At 45.1% G+C, this 20,041-nt stretch overlaps 1 protein-coding gene across 3 annotated transcripts in view; it reads left to right on the top strand.

Moving 5' to 3' along the window:
- LOC115135606 (leucine-rich repeat and calponin homology domain-containing protein 2-like) overlaps positions 1-20,041 on the top strand; it is an 85,354-nt gene that overhangs the window by 39,698 nt on the left and 25,615 nt on the right. For 2 of the 3 annotated variants that reach the window (XR_010464895.1, XM_029670489.2), the window contains exons 3-13: positions 7,927-8,053; positions 8,174-8,279; positions 8,471-8,607; positions 8,856-8,986; positions 9,225-9,312; positions 9,671-9,767; positions 9,888-9,991; positions 17,592-17,659; positions 17,995-18,117; positions 19,128-19,196; positions 19,447-19,509. Coding sequence is in view for 2 of the 3 variants with exons in the window: in XM_029670489.2 (XP_029526349.2) it covers positions 7,927-8,053; positions 8,174-8,279; positions 8,471-8,607; positions 8,856-8,986; positions 9,225-9,312; positions 9,671-9,767; positions 9,888-9,991; positions 17,592-17,659; positions 17,995-18,117; positions 19,128-19,196; positions 19,447-19,509 (1,113 nt within the window). In the remaining variant the exon portion in view is untranslated. The remainder of the gene's footprint in view (positions 1-7,926; positions 8,054-8,173; positions 8,280-8,470; positions 8,608-8,855; positions 8,987-9,224; positions 9,313-9,670; positions 9,768-9,887; positions 9,992-17,591; positions 17,660-17,994; positions 18,118-19,127; positions 19,197-19,446; positions 19,510-20,041) is intronic. The other variant, XM_029670493.2, reaches the window with a different exon arrangement.

Genomic DNA, 20,041 nt, shown 5'->3' with positions numbered 1-20,041 from the left:
TTTCCCCTTTGACATGGTCAAATAACTCAGGCATAGATGGCAATGGCACCGAGTGGCCTTTAGGTGGAGCTGTTATAAGCAGTCTCACTTAAACCCTCATATCTGCCACCCCTTTTGACTCAGAGACTTAAACTTTGTACGTAGGTATCTTCTCTCGTGCTGAACAAATTTTCTTTGAAGGACCCACAAAGGTCCGTCAGGATAGATTTTCCTCCATCTTGGAAATTTTGGATAACCTTTGAAAAATGTATTCTCATGAACCAAAAGTACAAGTAACACCAACAATTAAATAAAATAAAATTGTATTAGTCACATGCGCCGAATACAACAGGTATGCTTACTTACAAGCCCTTAACCAACAATGCGGTTTTAATAAAAATACCAACAAAAAAAATGAATTAAAAGTAACAAATAATTAAAGAGCAGCAGTAAAATAACAATACTAGGCACATGGTACATCTCTTAACTTAGTTTGAGAAAAGAGTCATATTTTACTTGTCCAATTAAATCCTTTGTCACTTCACAATGGCCTATCAATTTGAAACTGTTTATGGTTAGTAAAGTACATTACCATGATGAACCATGTTATATCTTACAAAAGAAGGAAACTATTAACAATCCACTTTTTGACTGTAACCAATGCTTAAAATCATCATAACATATATTTGTCACAATGACAAAGTCATATTCACTACAAATGTGGTCTTTGGACTCATTACAATATAGTCCCTAAAGAGTTTGATAAAATAAAGTTGATACATTCAAATATACCACACTATACCAGTAGATGCATTTTAGCACATACGCTAATATGCTAAAAATACTTTAAAAATCGTCTCATAAAGTCATAGGACCAAATGACACCAAATTCTAGGCCCATGGTATATATCTTAACTATCAGATTTTATGTGTCTATTTAAACCACTGTAAATCCACTCCACAGTGGCCTATCAACTTGAAACTTGTCATCGCTATCATGGATGTCCCTAAGATGAACCACACTGAATCTGGTATTCACATCTCAAAAAACAAGGAAGCTATTAACAACTCATTCTTTGCATAAGTAACGCTCCAAATCATCTGCAATCGTTTTCTCCTCGTGAAGCATACGTCAGATTCACTCCAGATTTTGTATTTCTGAATAATTCGATTAGAGAGTTTTTCAACAGTCTTTGATGGTAATGAGATAAGTTTATGCATTTAGATGCACATATGCTAATGCTCAAAATCATTTTCTCATGAACCATAAGTCAGATTGACTCCAGATTTGGTTTATAGACTCAATGAATTAGCCTCGAATGAATTTGAGAAAGATAACCAACCTACAGCACTAGACTAGCTTTTGTTACACATAAAGATAGACAAGGAGTTGCAGTCAGTTTTGGAATGGGTGGTCAGTAATAAACTGGTCCTAAGAATCTCTAAAACTAAGAGCATTGTATTTGGTACAAATCATTCCCTAAGCTCTAGACCTCAGCTGAATCTGGTAATGAATGGTGTGGCTGTTGAACAAGTTGAGGAGACTACATTTCTTGGCGTTACCTTAGATTTGAAACTGTCATGGTCAAAGCATATGGATTCAATGGTTGTAAAGATGGGGAGAGGTCTAGCCGTAATAAAGAGATGGGGAGAGGTCTAGCCGTAATAAAGAGATGGGGAGAGGTCTAGCCGTAATAAAGAGATGGGGTGAGGTCTAGCCGTAATAAAGAGATGGGGAGAGGTCTAGCCGTAATAAAGAGATGGGGAGAGGTCTAGCCGTAATAAAGAGATGGGGAGAGGTCTAGCCGTAATAAAGAGATGGGTAGAGGTCTAGCCGTAATAAAGAGATGGGGAGAGGTCTAGCCGTAATAAAGAGATGGGGAGAGGTCTAGCCGTAATAAAGAGATGGGGAGAGGTCTAGCCGTAATAAAGAGATGGGGAGAGGTCTAGCCGTAATAAAGAGATGGGGAGAGGTCTAGCCGTAATAAAGAGATGGGGAGAGGTCTAGCCGTAATAAAGAGATGGGGAGAGGTCTAGCCGTAATAAAGAGATGGGGAGAGGTCTAGCCGTAATAAAGAGATGGGGAGAGGTCTAGCCGTAATAAAGAGATGGGGAGAGGTCTAGCCGTAATAAAGAGATGGGGAGAGGTCTAGCCGTAATAAAGACATGCTCTGCTTTTTTGACACCACACTCCAAAAAGCATGTCCTGCAGCCTCTAGTTTTGTCTTATATTAATATTATTGTCCAGTCATGTGATCAAATGCTGCAAAGAAAGACCTAGTTAAGCTGCATCTGGCCCAGAACAGAGCAGCACGTCTTGCTCTTCATTGTAATCAGAGGGCTGATATAAATACTATGCCTGCCAGTCTCTCTTGGATAAGAGTTGACAGACTGATTGCGTCACTTATTTTTATAAAAAAGAAATTCCGAATGGTTTGCACAGTCAACTTACACACACCTCTGACACACACACACTTACTCCACCGGACATGCCAGCAGAGGCCTTTTCAGTCTCTAAATCCAGAACAAATTCAAGAAAGCATAAAATATTACACTGCTCAAAAAAAATAAAGGGAACACTTAAACAACACAATGTAACTCCAAGTCACGCACACTTCTGTGAAATCAAACTGTCCACTTAGGAAGCAACACTGATTGACAATACATTTCACATGCTGTTGTGCAAATGGAATAGACAACAGGTGGAAATTATAGGCAATTAGCAAGACACCCCCAATAAAGGAGTGGTTCTGCAGGTGGTGACCACAGACCACTTCTCAGTTCCTATGCTTCCTGGCTGATGTTTTGGTCACTTTTGACTGCTGGTGGTGCTTTCACTCTAGTGGTAGCATGAGACGTAGTCTACAACCCACACAAGTGGCTCAGGTACTGCACCTCATCCAGGATGGTACATCAATGCGAGCTGTGGCAAGAAGGTTTGCTGTGTCTGTCAGCGTATTGTCCAGAGCATGGAGGCGCTCCCAGGAGACAGGCCAGTACATCAGGAGACGTGGAGGAGGCCGTAGGAGGGCAACAACCCAGCAGCAGGACCTCTACCTCCGCCTTTGTGCAAGGAGGAGCAGGAGGAGCACTGCCAGAGACCTGCAAAATTACCTCCAGCAGGCCACAAATGTGCACGTGTCTGCTCAAACGGTCAGAAACAGACTCCATGAGGGTGGTATGAGTGCCCGACGTCCACAGGTAGGGGTTGTGCTTACAGCCCAACACCGTGCAGGACGTTTGGCATTTGCCAGAGAACACCAAGATTGGCAAATTCGCCACTGACGCCCTGTACTCTTCACAGATGAAAGCAGGTTCACACTGAGGACGTGACAGAGTCTGGAGACGCCGTGGAGAACGTTCTGCTGCCTGCAACATCCTCCAGCATGACCGGTTTGGTGTTGGGTCAGTCATGGTGTGGGGTGGCATTTCTTTGGGTGGCCGCACAGCCCTCCATGTGCTCGCCAGAGGTTTCCTGACTGCCATTAGGTACCGAGATGAGATCCTCAGACCCCTTGTGAGACTATATGCTGGTGCGGTTGGCCCTGGGTTCCTCCTAATGCAAGACAATGCTAGACCTCATGTGGCTGGAGTGTGTCAGCAGTTCCTGCAAGAGGGAGGCATTGATGCTATGGACTGGCCCGCCCGTTCCCCAGACCTGAATCCAATTGAGCACATCTGGGACATCATGTCTCGCTCCATCCACCAACGCCACGTTGCACCACAGACTGTCCAGGAGTTGGCAGATGCTTTAGTCCAGGTCTGGAAGGAGATCCCTCAGGAGACCATCCGCCACCTCATCAGGAGCATGCCCAGGCGTTGTAGGGAGGTCATACAGGCACGTGGAGGCCATACACACTACTGATCCTCATTTTGATTTGTTTTAAGGACATTACATCAAAGTTGGATCAGCCTGTAGTGTGGTTTTCCACTTTAATTTTGAGTGTGACTCCAAATCCAGACCTCCATGGGTTGATAAATTTGATTTCCATTAATAATTTTTGTGATTTTGTTGTCAGCACATTCAACTATGTAAAGAAAAAAGTATTTAATAAGAATATTTCATTCATTCAGATCTAGGATGTGTTATTTTAGTGTTCCCTTTATTTTTTTTGAGCAGTGTTTATAGAGCCACGATTGCCGGGACTCTCATTTCATATTGCTCAAATGAACAACAAAACTGGTTTTAAAAAACAGATAAAGCAACACCTTACAGACCAACTCTCCCCTATTTGACCTAGATTTTGTGTGTATGTATTGATATGTACAGTTGAAGTCGGAGGTTTACATACACCTTAGCCAAATACATTTAAACTCAGTTTTTCATAATTCCTGAAATTTAATCCTTGTAAACATTCACTGTCTTAGGTCAGTTAGCATCACCTCAATATATAGTCAGTTAGCATCACATCAATCTATATTTTAAGAATGTGAAATATCAGAATAATAATAGAGAATTATTTATTTCAGCTTTTATTTCTTTCATCACATTTTCAGTGGGTCAGAAGTTTACATACACTCAATTAGTATTTGGTAGCGTTGCCTTTAAATTGTTTAACTTGGGTCAAACACTTAAGGTAGCCTTCCGCAAGCTTCCCACAATAAGTTGGGTGAATTTTGGCCCTTTCATTCGGACAGAGCTGGTGTAACTGAGTCAGGTTTGTAGGCCTCCTTGCTCGCACACGCTTTTCCAGTTCTGCCCACAAATGTTCTTTAGGATTGAGGTCAGGGCTTTGTGATGGCCACTCCAATACCTTGACTTTGTTGTCCTTCAGCCATTTTGCCACAACTTTGGAAGTATGCTTGGGGTAATTGTCTATTTGGAAGACCCATTTGCGACCAAGCTTTAACTTGAGATGCTGCTTCAATATATCCACATCATTTTCTTCCCTCATGATGCCATCAATTTTGTGAAGTGCACCAGTCCCTCATTTTATTTGATTTATTTTACCTTTATTTAACTAGGCAAGTCAGTTAAGAATCAATTCTTATTTTCAATGACGGCCTAGGAACAGTGGGATAACTGCCGGTTCAGGGGCAGAACGACAGATCTGTACGTTGTCAGCTCGGGGATATGAACTTGCAACCTTTCGGTTACTAGTCCAACGATCTAACCACTAGGCTACCCTGCAGCAAAGCACCCCCACAACATGATGCTGCCAGTTATATATTTTTTTCATCCAACCAGAGGACATTTCTCCAAAAAGTATGATTTTTGTTTTCATGTGCAGTTGCAATCCGTAGTCTGGCTTTTTTTATGGCTGTTTTGGAGCAGTGGCTTCTTCCTTGCTTGACCGGCCTCTCAGGTTATGTCGATGTAGGACTTGTTTTACTGTGGCTATAGATACTTTTGTACCTGTTTCCTCCAGCATCTTCACAAGGTCCTTTGCTGCTGTTCTGGGATTGATTTGCACTTTTCGCACCAAAGTACGTTCATCTCTAGGGGACAGAAGGTGTCTCCTTCCTGGGCGGTATGACGGCTGCGTGGTCCCATGGTGTTTATACTTGCATACTATTGTTTGTACAGATGAACAACCAGACTTGTGGAGGTCTACAATCTTTGTAGACCTGGATGATTTGTTTTAATTTTTCCCATGATGTCAAGTAAAGAGGCACTGAGTTTGAAGGTAGGCCTTGAAATACATCCACAAGTACACCTCCAATTGACTCAAATGATGTCAATTAGCTTCTCAGAAGCTTCTAAAACCATGACATCATTTTCTGGAATTTTCCAAGTTGTTTAAAAGACACAGTCAACTTTGTGTATGTAAACTTCTGACCCACTGGAATTGTGATACAGTGAATTATAAGTGAAATAATCTGTCTGTAAACAATAGTTGGAAAAAAGACTTCATGCACAAAGTTGATGTCCTAACCGACTTGCCCAAACTATAGTTTAACAAGAATTTTGTTAAGTGTTTGTAAACTTCCGACTGCAACTGTACGTGTTATGTGTGCCATTTTTTAAATCTATACTACCGGTCAAAAGTTTTAGAACACCTACTCATTCAAGGGTTTTTCTTTATTCAGACTATTTTCTAATTTGTAGAATAATAGCTAAGACATCAAAACATTGAAATAACACATGGAATCATGTAGTGACCCAAAAAGTGTTAAACAAATCAAAATATATTTTATTTTTGAGATTCTTCAAATAGCTATCCTTGATGACAGCTTTGTACACTCTTGGCATTCATTCAACCAGCTTTATGAGGTCGTCACCTGGAATGTGTTTTTCCTTCTTGTGAAGGTAGGGGGGTATAGAGAAGATACCCTATTTGGTAAAAGACCAAGTCCATATTATGGCAAGTACAGCTCAAATAAGCTAAAAGAAATGACAGTCGATCATCACTTTAAGACATGAAGGTCAGTCAATCTGGAAAATGTCAAGAACTTTGAAAGTTTTTCATGTGGAGTTGCAAAAACCATCAAGCACTATGATGAAACTGGCTCTCATGAGGACTGCCACAGGAATAGAAGAGCCATAGTTACCTCTGCTGCAGAGGACCATTTCATTTAGAGCTACCAGCCTCAGAAATTGCAGCTTAAATAAATGCTTCACAGAGTTCAACAGACACATCTCAAAATCATTGATGATCATTGGAGACTGTGTGAATCAGGCCTCCATGGTTGAATTGCTGCAAGAAACCACTACTAAAGGACACCAATAAGAAGAAGACTTGCTTGTGCCAAGAAGCACGAGCAATGGACATTAGACCAGTGGAAATCTGTCCTTTTGGTCTGGAGTCCAAATTGGAGATTTTTGGTTCCAACCGCCACATCTTTGTGACATGTGGATGAACGGATGAACTCCACATGTGTATTTCCCACCTTAAAGCTGTGAAGCATGGAGGAGGAGGTGTGATGGTGCTTTGCTGGAGACACTGTCTGTGATTTATTTAGAATTGAAGCCACACTTAACCAGCATGGTTGCCACTGCATTCTGCAGTGATACTCCATCCCATCTGGTTTGGGCTTAGTCCCATTATCATTTGTTTTTCAACAGGACAATGACCCAACACACCTCAAGGCTGTGTAAGGGCTATTTTACCAAGAAGGCGAGTGATGGAGTGCTGCATCAGATTACCTTGCCTCCACAATCCACCGACCTCAACTAAATTGAGCTGGTTTGGGATGTGTGAAGGAAAAGCAGCCAACAAGTGCTCAGCAAGACTGTTGGAAAAACATTTCAGGTGAAGCTAGTTGAGAGAATGCCAAGGGTGTGTGCAGCTATCATCAAGGCAAAGGGTGGCTATTTGAAGAATCTGAAATATAACATATATTTTGATTTGTTTAACACTTTTTGGGGAGGTAACACGATTCCATATGTGTCATTTCATAGTTTTGATTTCTTCACTATTCTACAATGTTGAAAATAGTGAAAATAAAGAAAAACCCTTGAATGAATAGGTGTTCTAAAACTTTTGACCGGTAGTGTATGTAGTTCTGTCTTTGAGCTGTTCTTGTCTATTAATGTTCTGTATTATGTTTCATGTTTTGTGTGGGCCCCAAGAAGAGTAGATGCTGCTTTCGCAACAGCTAATGGGGATCCTAATAGAATACCCCAAAATATAGTTGCTACGTGACAGAGTGCTTGCTTTGTTATCCAATTGATCATGTGTCCTTTCTGTCATGCTGTGAACCCCGTTCATTGCTGATCACAACTATATTCAGTTTTATTCTGCTTTATCTCAGGAGAATGGTGTTCCCCTTTCAGGGACTTCACAGGATCAAGTAACAAGAGCATTTCCTCTTTCATAGTGTGAGAAATACGCTGTGATGTTGTTTTTAAAGTTTTGAAGATGATTATATCTAGACAGTACTGTTAATTTCCTAGACACAATTAGATAGCAGTCTCCTCTGGTTTCATTAACAGTATTTTAAGATGGTTGTCCTTTGTTGCTGAATACTGACTATAGTGAATATGTGTATTTTGTGTTTCTGTAGCCGGAACCTTCTCTCAACATTGCCAAAATACCTGTTTAGCCTCCCCCTCAAAGTGCTGGTGGTGAGCAACAACAAGCTAGTGTCCATCCCAGAGGAAATTGGGAAGGCCAAAGAGCTGATGGAGTTGGTGAGCACTGGCCCAGAGCACATGAGTGTGTGCGTGTGTCTTTCCACATGTATTTATGATCTATGTCCAGTCATTTATAGGCCTCTGTATGACCGCCTGCTCTCGGTCTTCCCCCTGTAGGACATCAGCTGTAATGAGATCCAGGTGCTGCCCCCTCAGGTGGGGAGGCTCCAGGCCTTACGGGAACTCAACATCAGGAGGAACTGTCTTCACATGCTGCCTGAGGGTATGTAGCAGTTTCCGTTCTCTCCCCTGGTCCTCTTCACTCTTTCTCTCTTCCCAAACACCTCTCTGGACCCCAAAGCGGTGACAGATACCAACTATATAGGTTTACTGTATTCTCTCTCCCTATTCTATATCCAACCCCATGCCTTTTATGCTTTCTTTATTTTTCTCTACCCCTCGCTCTCTTTCCAGAGTTGGCGGACCTGCCACTCACCAGACTAGACTTCTCCTGCAATAAGATCACAGAGATCCCTCCTGTCTACAGGAGACTCAGGCAGCTGCAGCACATCATCCTCGACAACAACCCTATGCAGTCCCCACCTGCACAGGTGTGTGTGTGTTCTTGTGTGGCAACATCTGTGGTAGTTTGTGCTGTACTTGACATTTGGTGCTGCATGGGAATATCCGCTGCCATCTGGATGTGTATCAGGGATGCGGTTACAGTAATACACAGGTTAACCTCAGCTCGGCAATGTGCCTAGAACCCCCCCACCCAGCTGTGACAGTATTCATGAAATGCCACCATCTCCGAGGAACAATTGCACACTTCATTTCATCTACTATTTGTGTATTTCAGATCTGCCTGAAGGGCAAGGTGCACATCTTTAAGTACCTGAACATCCAAACATGTAGGTTGAATAAGAAGCCTGACTCTCTGGACCTCCCCTCCCTGGGCAAACGCTGCCTTCCCCAGCCTCTGACCGACAGGTACACTCTTATATCATATCATACTACTACGTATACTACAGACAAGACAATAGACCATATGCATCATGAATGGTGTGTTCCATTAAACTATAATGACAACTGGTATAACATATATTTGAAGATTAATGACACAGGTTCGACGTATTATGAAGTGCTTATGATGTCATCATGATTGTGACTTGAACAAAACTGTCTGACTCTCTTTTATTTCTGACTATCCCTTTATATGTCTCTGCAGCATGGAGGATTTTTACCCCAGTAAGAACCACGGTCCTGACTCTGGTATCGGCAGTGACAACGGGGATAAAAGACTGTCTACGACGGAGGTCAGAGTTCACCCACTGTAGTCAGACTGTAGTGAGGCTTAGACTGTACGAAGCCTATTGGTGTGCGTTCAACCACGGCAAATTGATACTGCCCCTTAGTATTTATTCTATAGGCAGTGCCGGACCTGGACTGAAGTAGATGCCGGTACTCATTTTAGGTGCTGGAACACCATAATATTTTGCAGGAACTAAAGCAGTAGAATATTTGAGGTGCCTGTACAATGTTCCTGTCAGCTCCGGCCCAAGTCAACCACCTTCTGTAGGTCATGCAGACATGTTCAGTACACTCGTTTATGGTTCACGCTCACTTACCTCTTAAGTTCCCTTCTCCTCCTCGCCCCTCCCTCTCTTCCTCTAGCCTTCTGACGATGACACCATCAGCCTGCACTCTCAGGTCTCAGAGACGGCCCGCGCCGACACGCTCTCTCTCCTCTCCAAGATGGACTCAGGCAAAGGTAAGGCCTGTTTTTAGATGCAGTGGATTTGACTGTTCAGTAACAGTATTTGAGCAATATTGTGCTCAACTGGCTACAAGCACATAGTCTGAGGTTCAACCTGGTGTGTTGTGCCCGTAGATCAGGAACCCTATGACTTCATCGAGCCCAACCCAGAGGAGGATGCTGCCCTGTCAGAGGGGGACGGGCAGCAGAGTGGTGGACCCTACATCTCCTGTATAAAGGTACATCACAAGACATCCATAGGGAGCTGTATGGCCACTACACGTACACCAGTAACTAGCCTTTCTTCCTCTGTCGAGCTATCCGCGGGTGAGGTACTGTGCTACCACTCTCTGTTTCTTTTCCACTATTAGCTCCGGGGTATAGGAGATTGTTAGTACAAGCTTAATCCGTGCTTAAAACTAATCAAACCTTTCATCAAATCATAAAACTTGCGATCCCATACCTGACATTCACAGCTCTTAAGTGCCCTAAATCAGGCAAAGAATTAAAGTACAATATATATATTTTTTTTTTAATTGTTTATTTAACCTTTTATTTAACTAGTGTTTGGTTCTGAAAATATGAAATATACTTATTAATGTCACTGATGGAGAGAGGGGAATGTATAACATTTCCGTTCTGTCCCGATATGTTATTGTTAGCCATCAGGGATCCTATTCGAGGAGAATGTACCCAGTCTGGTACGAGTCAACATTACAGCCATGAGTTGGAGGAGTGAACATTTTGGGGCAGAGGTCAGGTTAGAGGAAGTGAGGCAGAACAGATATCACTAAGGTTCTGTCTAGCAACAGAGATGCATTGGCTGTTCAGATGTGTAGGAGGAGACTCGGGGTTAAATAGGGTTAAATATCAGTGCTTGTGTGAATATATTTTGTGTTATGCAGCTGTATGGACCTAAACATAGTGTCCGTCGATTTCTTACTCTGATATTTAGAACCTAACACTAAGTCAGTTAAGAACAAATTCTTATTTACAATGACGGCCTACCAGAAGGCAAAAAGGCCTCCTTGCGGGGACGGGGGCTGGGAGTAAAAAATAAAGAAATAAGAAATATAGGACAAAACACACATCACGATAAGAGAGACAACACAACACTACATAAAGAGAGTCATAAGACAACAACCTAGCACGGCAGCAACAAATGACAACACAGCAACACAACATGACAACAGCATGGTACCAACACAGCATGGTACCAACACAGCATGGTACCAACACAACATGGTACCGACACGAAACATGTTACAAACATTGTTGGGCACAGACAACAGCACAAACTAACATGGTCCAGCACACCAAGACAGTCGTGAAGAGGGCACAACAAAACCTATTCCCCCTCAGGAGACTGAAAAGATTCAGATCTTCAAAAGGTTGTACAGCTGCACCATCGAGACCATCCTGACTGGTTGCATCACTGCCTGGTATGGCAATTGCTCGGCCTCCGACCGCAAGGCATTACAGAGGGTAGTGCGTATGGCCCAGTACATCACTGGGGCCAAGCTTCATTTACATTTACATTTAAGTCATTTAGCAGACGCTCTTATCCAGAGCGACTTACAAATTGGTGCTTTCACCTTAAGACATCCAGTGGAACAGCCACTTTACAATAGTGCATCTAGGTCTTTTAAGGGGGGGTGAGAAGGATTACTTTATCCTATCCTAGGTGTTCCTTAAAGAGGTGGGGTTTCAGGTGTCTCCGGAAGGTGGTGATTGACTCCGCTGTCCTGGCGTCGTGAGGGAGTTTGTTCCACCATTGGGGGGCCAGAGCAGCGAACAGTTTTGACTGGGCTGAGCGGGAACTGTACTTCCTCAGTGGTAGGGAGGCGAGCAGGCCAGAGGTGGATGAACGCAGTGCCCTTGTTTGGGTGTAGGGCCTGATCAGAGCCTGGAGGTACTGAGGTGCCGTTCCCCTCACAGCTCCGTAGGCAAGCACCATGGTCTTGTAGCGGATGCGAGCTTCAACTGGAAGCCAGTGGAGAGCGGAGGAGCGGGGTGACGTGAGAGAACTTGGGAAGGTTGAACACCAGACGGGCTGCGGCGTTCTGGATGAGTTGTAGGGGTTTAATGGCACAGGCAGGAGCCCAGCCAACAGCGAGTTGCAGTAATCCAGATGGGAGATGACAAGTGCCTGGATTAGGACCTGCGCTGCTTCCTGTGTGAGGCAGGGTCGTACTCTGCGGATGTTGTAGAGCATGAACCTACAGGAACGGGCCACCGCCTTGATGTTATTTGAGAACGACAGGGTGTTGTCCAGGATCACGCCAAGGTTCTTAGCGCTCTGGGACGAGGACACAATGGAGTTGTCAACCGTGATGGCGAGATCATGGAACGGGCAGTCCTTCCCGGGAGGAAGAGCAGCTCCGTCTTGCCGAGGTTCAGCTTGACGTGATGATCCGTCATCCACACTGATATGTCTGCCAGACATGCAGAGATGCGATTCGCCACCTGGTCGTCAGAAGGGGGAAAGGAGAAGATTAATTGTGTGTCGTCTGCATAGCAATGATAGGAGAGACCATGTGAGGTTATGACAGAGCCAAGTGACTTGGTGTATAGCGAGAATAGGAGAGGGCCTAGAACAGAGCCCTGGGGGACACCAGTGGTGAGAGCACGTGGTGAGGAGACGGATTCTCGCCACGCCACCTGGTAGGAGCGACCTGTCAGGTAGGACGCAATCCAAGCGTGGGCCGCGCCGGAGATGCCCAACTCGGAGAGGGTGGAGAGGAGGATCTGATGGTTCACAGTATCGAAGGCAGCCGATAGGTCTAGAAGGATGAGAGCAGAGGAGAGTTAGCTTTAGCAGTGCGGAGCGCCTCCGTGATACAGAGAAGAGCAGTTTCAGTTGAATGACTAGTCTTGAAACCTGACTGATTTGGATCAAGAAGGTCATTCTGAGAGAGATAGCGGGAGAGCTGGCCAAGGACGGCACGTTCAAGAGTTTTGGAGAGAAAAGAAAGAAGGGATACTGGTCTGTAGTTGTTGACATCGGAGGGATCGAGTGTAGGTTTTTTCAGAAGGGGTGCAACTCTCGCTCTCTTGAAGACGGGAGGGACGTAGCCAGCGGTCAGGGATGAGTTGATGAGCGAGGTGAGGTAAGGGAGAAGGTCACCGGAGATGGTCTGGAGAAGAGAGGAGGGGATAGGGTCAAGCGGGCAGGTTGTTGGGCGGCCGGCCGTCACAAGACGCGAGATGTCATCTGGAGAGAGAGGGGAGAAAGAGGTCAGAGCACAGGGTAGGGCAGTGTGAGCAGAACCAGCGGTGTCGTTTGACTTAGCAAACGAGGATCGGATGTCGTCGACCTTCTTTTCAAAATGGTTGACGAAGTCATCTGCAGAGAGGGAGGAGGGGGGAGGGGAGGAGGATTCAAGAGGGAGGAGAAGGTGGCAAAGAGCTTCCTAGGGTTAGAGGCAGATGCTTGGAATTTAGAGTGGTAGAAAGTGGCTTTAGCAGCAGAGACAGAGGAGGAAAATGTAGAGAGGAGGGAGTGAAAGGATGCCAGGTCCGCAGGGAGGCGAGTTTTCCTCCATTTCCGCTCGGCTGCCCGGAGCCCTGTTCTGTGAGCTCGCAATGAGTCGTCGAGCCACGGAGCGGGAGGGGAGGACCGAGCCGGCCTGGAGGATAGGGGACATAGAGAGTCAAAGGATGCAGAAAGGGAGGAGAGGAGGGTTGAGGAGGCAGAATCAGGAGATAGGTTGGAGAAGGTTTGAGCAGAGGGAAGAGATGATAGGATGGAAGAGGAGAGAGTAGCGGGGAGAGAGAGCGAAGGTTGGGACGGCGCGATACCATCCGAGTAGGGGCAGTGTGGGAAGTGTTGGATGAGAGCGAGAGGGAAAAGGATACAAGGTAGTGGTCGGAGACTTGGAGGGGAGTTGCAATGAGGTTAGTGGAGGAACAGCATCTAGTAAAGATGAGGTCGAGCGTATTGCCTGCCTTGTGAGTAGGGGGGAAGGTGAGAGGGTGAGGTCAAAAGAGGAGAGGAGGGAAAGAAGGAGGCAGAGAGGAATGAGTCAAAGGTAGACGTGGGGAGGTTAAAGTCGCCCAGAACTGTGAGAGGTGAGCCGTCCTCAGGAAAGGAGCTTATCAAGGCATCAAGCTCATTGATGAACTCTCCGAGGGAACCTGGAGGGCGATAAATGATAAGGATGTTAAGCTTGAAAGGGCTGGTAACTGTGACAGCATGGAATTCAAAGGAGGCGATAGACAGATGGGTAAGGGGAGAAAGAGAGAATGACCACTTGGGAGAGATGAGGATCCCGGTGCCACCACCCCGCTGACCAGAAGCTCTCGGGGTGTGCGAGAGCACGTGGGTGGACGAAGAGAGAGCAGTAGGAGTAGCGGTGTTGTCTGTGGTGATCCATGTTTCCGTCAGAGCCAAGAAGTCGAGGGACTGGAGGGAGGCATAGGCTGAGATGAACTCTGCCTTGTTGGCCGCAGATCGGCAGTTCCAGAGGCTACCGGAGACCTGGAACTCCACGTGGGTCGTGCGCGCTGGGACCACCAGATTAGGGTGGCCTTGGCCATGCGGTGTGGAGCGTTTGTATGGTCTCTGCAGAGAGGAGAGAACAGGGATAGACAGACACATAGTTGACAGGCTAGAGAAGAGGCTACGCTAATGCAGAGGAGATTGGAATGACAAGTGGACTACACGTCTCGAATGTTCAGAAAGTTAAGCTTACGTAGCAAGAATCTAATTGACTAAAATGATTAAAATGATACAGTACTGCTGAGGTAGGCTAGCTGCGTTGTTGACACTACCCTAATCAAGTCGTTCCGTTGAGTGTGAAGTTTCTACAATGCTGCTTTTCGGGGGCAAGCTGGCTAGCTAGCAGTGTTGGTTACGTTACGTTGCGTTAGGAGAACGACAATAGCTGGCTAGCTAACCTAGAAAATCGCTCTAGACTACACAATTATCTTTGAAACAAAGACGGCTATGTAGCTAGCTATGTAGCTAGCTACGATCAAACAAATCACACCGTTGGGACTGAAATGAAATGAAGATATGATACTACCTGTGGAGCGAAGCGGAATGCGACCGGAATGCGAATGCCATCCAGGACCTCTATTTGACCTCTGATTGGATTTCAAAGAAGGTAGAGACAACAATACATCACGCAAAGCAGCCACAACTGTCAGTAAAAATGTTCATGATTGAGTCTTTGAATGAAGAGACCTAACAGTCCAGTTTGAGTGTTTGTTGCAGCTTGTTCCAGTCACTAGCTACAGCGAACTGAAAAGACGAGCAACCCAGGGATGTGTGCGCTTTGGGGACCTTTACAGAATGTGACTGGCAGAACGAGTGTTGTATGTGGAGGATGAGGGCTGCAGTAGTTTGGCAGCTGGGGTGAAAGAGGAGTGATTACGATAGCGGAAACCCAGTATAGATTTAACTTTAGCCTGCAGCTTTGATATGTGCTGAGAGAAGGACAGAAGTATGTGGACACCTGCTCGTCGAACATCTCATTCCAAAATCATGGCCATTAATATGGAGTTGGTCCCCCCTTTGCTGCTACAACCGCCTCCACTCTTCTGGGAGGGCTGTCCACTAGATGTTGGAACATTGCTGCGGGGACTTGCTTCCATTCAGACACAAGAGTATTAGTTAGGTCTGGCATTGATGCTGGGCAATTACTCCTGGCTCACAGTCGGCGTTCCATGTTCCATGTTCAATGGGGTTGAGGTCAGGGCTCTGTGCAGGCCAGGCAAGTTCTTCCTCACCAATCTCGACAAACCATTTCTGTATGGACCTCACATTATGCACAGGGGCATTGTCATGCTGAAACAGGAAAGGGCCTTCCCCAAACTGTTGCCACAAAGTTGGAAGCACAGAATCATCTATACGGTCATTGTATGCTGTAGCGTTAATATTTAACTTCCCTGGAACTAAGGGACCTAGGCCAAACCATGAAAAACAGCCCCAGACCATTATTCCTCCTCCACCAGACTTTACAGTTGGCACTATGCATTCGGGCAGGTAGCGTTCTCCTGGCATCCACCAAACCCAGATGATTCTGTCGGACTTCCAGATGATGAAACGTGATTCATCACTCCGGAGAACACGTTTCCACTGCTCCAGAGTCTAATGCGAGCTTTACATCACTCCAACCGACGCTTGGCATTGTGCATGGTGATCTTAGGCTTGTGTGCGGCTGCTCGGCCATGGAAACCCATGTCATGAAGCTCCCAACAAACAGTTATTGTGCTGACGTTGCTTCCAGAAGAAGTTTGGAACCCTGTAATGAGCGTTGCAACTGAGGACAGACGGTTTTTAACGCACTTCAGCACTCTGTGGTCTTGTTCTGTGAGCTTGTGTGGCCTACCACTCAGCGGCTGAGCCGTTGTTGCTCCTAGACATTTCCTCTTCACAATAACAGCACTTACAGTTGACCAAGGCAGCTCTAGCAGGGCAGAAATTTTATGATCTGACTTGTTGGAAAGGTGATATCCTATGCCACATTAAAAGTCACTGAGCTCTTCAGTACAGACTGTTCTGACTTGCCTAGTTAAATAAATTCCATTCTACTGCCAATGTTTACATGAATGTGTGCTCGATTTTTGTACACCTGCCGGCAACACATGTGACCTGAAATAGCCAAATCCACTAATTTGAAGGGGTTTCGACATGACCTTTGCCATGTAGTGTAGATTGTGGAGTTGTCACAGAGCTGGTGTCGGCCTGTAGTCTGTTCATATATACTCTATTACAAACTTCCGTGTTAAGCATTGTTGATTGAAGAGGTGAATTATTTCTTCCTGCTGTGCCAACCAGGTCCGCAGTCTGAAGTGCGAGAGATCCTGTGTGGTGGCTCGTGCCAAGCTTGCCAGGTGGGAGCTAAATGAGACGACCTATCTTTTTCTGCTTTATGCATGGTGTGATACTATTCATTGAAGTGTGCATATTTATGAAATGTCAATGGGGTTACCTTATTGTGGTTATTGATGATTTCAAGTATGTATTTTGACCGTGTATTTGTGATTTGGTCGGAAGTGGTTTCTTCTAAGGCGAAGGCCGTGTTGAGATGTACTTAAGCCCTGTCATTTCATTGTTGGGCAGACCGAGGCGGGGTAAGGATGGAATGCTGCCATTGGTTTCAGGCATGATTGGGGTTTGTTTGATTTATTGAGCTCAACCTTTCTTTGATTTATTTTCAGTTGTTTGTTTATGTTACCGGTCTACGCCCTGTTTGTTTAATTGTTTGTACAATTATACGTAGTGTACAGTTTGCCACTCCTGCACTGTAAATAAATGTCCAGCCTGGACATTGTACTTCCTCTTCTTGCTGCCTCCTCACTGAAACCTCCACCAAAAATAAGGCCTGCCTTACGAATGGAAGAGGCAAATAGATCATCTTGATAGTTTTTTATGTGGGGGGGGGGACTTGTGGAATAAGCCACGGCACAGCGCTTAAAGGCCAAGTGAAATGTGTCTCGACCTGACTTGGATCGATAATGGAAAACAGGCTTGTGATTGAACCTGGATAGTCAGTGTAGGGGTTTTACACATCTTGTTATAAACTGGGTGGTTCGGGCCCTGAATGCTGATTGGCTGACAACCGTGGTACTTCAGACCGTATACCACGGGTATGACAAAACATTACTTTTTACTGCTCTGATTACGTTGGTAACCAGTTTATAATAGCAATAAGGCACCTAGCAATAAGGGCTGTATCCAAGCATTCTGCATTGCGGCACACATAAGAACAGCCCTTAGCCGTGTTATATTGGCCATATACCACACCTCCTCTGGCCTTATTGCTTAACTATAATTTTTTTTTAAATGCTTTTATTGAATTAATGAATCTGACTATTTGTTCTGTGTTTCAGGAATTGGAGAAGGTTCTTAACAAGTCACACCAAAGCAAAGATAAGGAAAGCTGGAAAGAGGAGTCTGGGTAAGTCCTCACTACACGGATAGACAGGAGGAGGAAGGGCAGAGAATTCACCTTCAAGTTATTTAAGTTTGAACTGAAATAATATTGATCTGTCAGTCTCCTTAGATAATTGATTTACAACCCTGGTTAATGTACTGTAGGTGAGTTGATACTTAGCAGCTAGATGATAGCAGTCGTGAAATAATAACAACAGGCCGGGACAGTAGACATGCTGAGAAGGCTGCCGTTGGATAGCTGCCACTATAGTATGGCCACATTGTGAGTTCATGTTATTACAGTGCGAGTGTGAAGCAGTTGGCGTAGGTTTCTGACTGTCATGTCCCTGTGGCCTGCAGCTCTGATAAAGATCAGCTAGCTGAGGAGGAGGAGGAAGAGGAGGAGGAGGAGGAAGAGCTGAAGGAGGTGCTGGACCTGAGGAAGATTGCCGTCCAGCTCCTGCAGCAGGAGCAACAGAACAGGTGAGAGGCTGACCTCTGACCCCATGGTCGTTTCCTCCTCTCTGACCTCACCTCACTCTGATCCCTGCTCCTAGCCCCATATCTCTCTGTCCTCTTCGCCTCTGCCGAGCTCAGCATCCCCCGCCCTCACCTCTGCCGAGCTCAGCATCCCCCGCCCTCACCTCTGCCGAGCTCAGCATCCCCCGCCCTCACCTCTGCCGAGCTCAGCATCCCCCGCCCTCACCTCTGCTCGCGCTCTCTCACTCCATCCTTGACCCCTTATCAGTGAAAGGGCAGGAAGATCCTGGGATGTTCTTGGAGGAGAGGGTTGGAAGGGGGAAGGACTCTTCTTTTCATTCTACAAGACAGGAAAGAAAAGGACTTGATTTACAACCTTGACAGTCATGGGTTTCTGGCTGGTTATTGGGGTTCTACCCATAGTTATTAGGTTAACAATAATCAATTGTCAGCGTGAGCCAGCCATATCTGTTGCAGACAGCAGGTGATACGTGAAGAGTGCACGTTATCATTTCTCTTGCATTGGGTCCTTCTATACGCTCTCAGAAGAAAGGGTTACAAAAGGGTTATTCGGCTGTCCCCATACGATAAACCCTTTTTGGTTCCAGGATGAACCTTTTTGGTTCCATGTAGAACCCTCTGTGGGAAAAGGGTTCGGCCTGTAACCAAAGAAAAACAGTTCTTCAAAGGGTTCTCCTGTGGGGACAGCTGAAGAACCCTTTTAGGTTCTAGATAGAACCTTTTTTCCCAAGAGTGTTACCTGTGTTTTATCCATTGTATGCGCAGACCTTAGTTCCTTTCCAGACATTTTACTACTCTTCTTTCTCCTGAAGTTACTCCATCACCACGCTCTTAACTATCTCTATTCCTGCTCTGCATCTAACGAACCTCCCTGTCATTGGCTCCCCTCTTCTCTCCTCTTATTCCCTCCCTGCTTCATCCATCTCCTGCTCCTCCTCCACCTCGCCTCTTCCTTGGACCTGATTGGTGCACACATGATGTGTGGCTACTAGACGACGATCCTTAATTTGTAGAGCAGAGAGTCTAATTCATCGAAGGAGGGTTGCCGGCCGTGCACACAGGTAGAGACAGATGTGAGATTGTGAACGTTTAAGAAGGTGGATGTATGTATAGAACACTGTCAGGTTGGAGAATTAAATGCATGTTTCTGTGCCTTGTGAGATGAATGCACACCCTTCGATAGATTGTCTGTTGTTCTCCAGTTCTTAAATCCACCTGAACCCATTCTATATCATGACTGCCTGAACACATTGTGCCTGCAGAGAGAAAATGGAGAGATGGTACTAACCACCCCTCTGTCTACCTGTCCAGGTTCCTCAGTCACTCTGGCAGCTCCGGCAGCAAACAAAGGTCCCCCTCTCAGGCTATCCGCAGGTACGTACAGCACAGCTCTACCTAAACACATTACTTCTGCCCGTTACACTCTAAGACCTTGGGTCACGTGCATAAAACTAGCCTGTTTCCTGGGCGCAAGTTGAGCCTAGTCATACACTCAAAAGCATGCCATCATCGTAACTGTCCCAGTGACTCGTGTTATAGGATCTTGTCTCAAAAATACAGTGCATTCGGAAAGTATTCAGACCCCTTGACTTTTTCCACATTTTGTTACATTACAGCCTTATTCTAAAATGTATTAAATAATTGTTTTTCCTCATCAATCTACACTAGAGGTCGACCGATTATGATTTTTCAACGCTGATACCGATACCGATTTATTGGAGGACCAAAAAAAGACGGTATCGATTAATCGGCTGATTTAAAAAAAAAAAAAAAGTTTTTTAAAAGTATTCGTAATAATGACAATTACAACAATACTGAATGAACACTTATTTTAACTTAATATAATACATCAATAAAATAAATTTAGCCTCAAATAAATAATGAAACATGTTTAATTTGTTTTAAA

This window comes from Oncorhynchus nerka, linkage group LG10 (assembly GCF_034236695.1).
Source record: "Oncorhynchus nerka isolate Pitt River linkage group LG10, Oner_Uvic_2.0, whole genome shotgun sequence".
In the NCBI taxonomy this organism is placed as follows: domain Eukaryota; kingdom Metazoa; phylum Chordata; class Actinopteri; order Salmoniformes; family Salmonidae; genus Oncorhynchus; species Oncorhynchus nerka.
The sequence above is the reverse complement of the archived record's forward strand: the minus strand, read 5'-3'. Positions and strand labels throughout refer to the sequence as shown.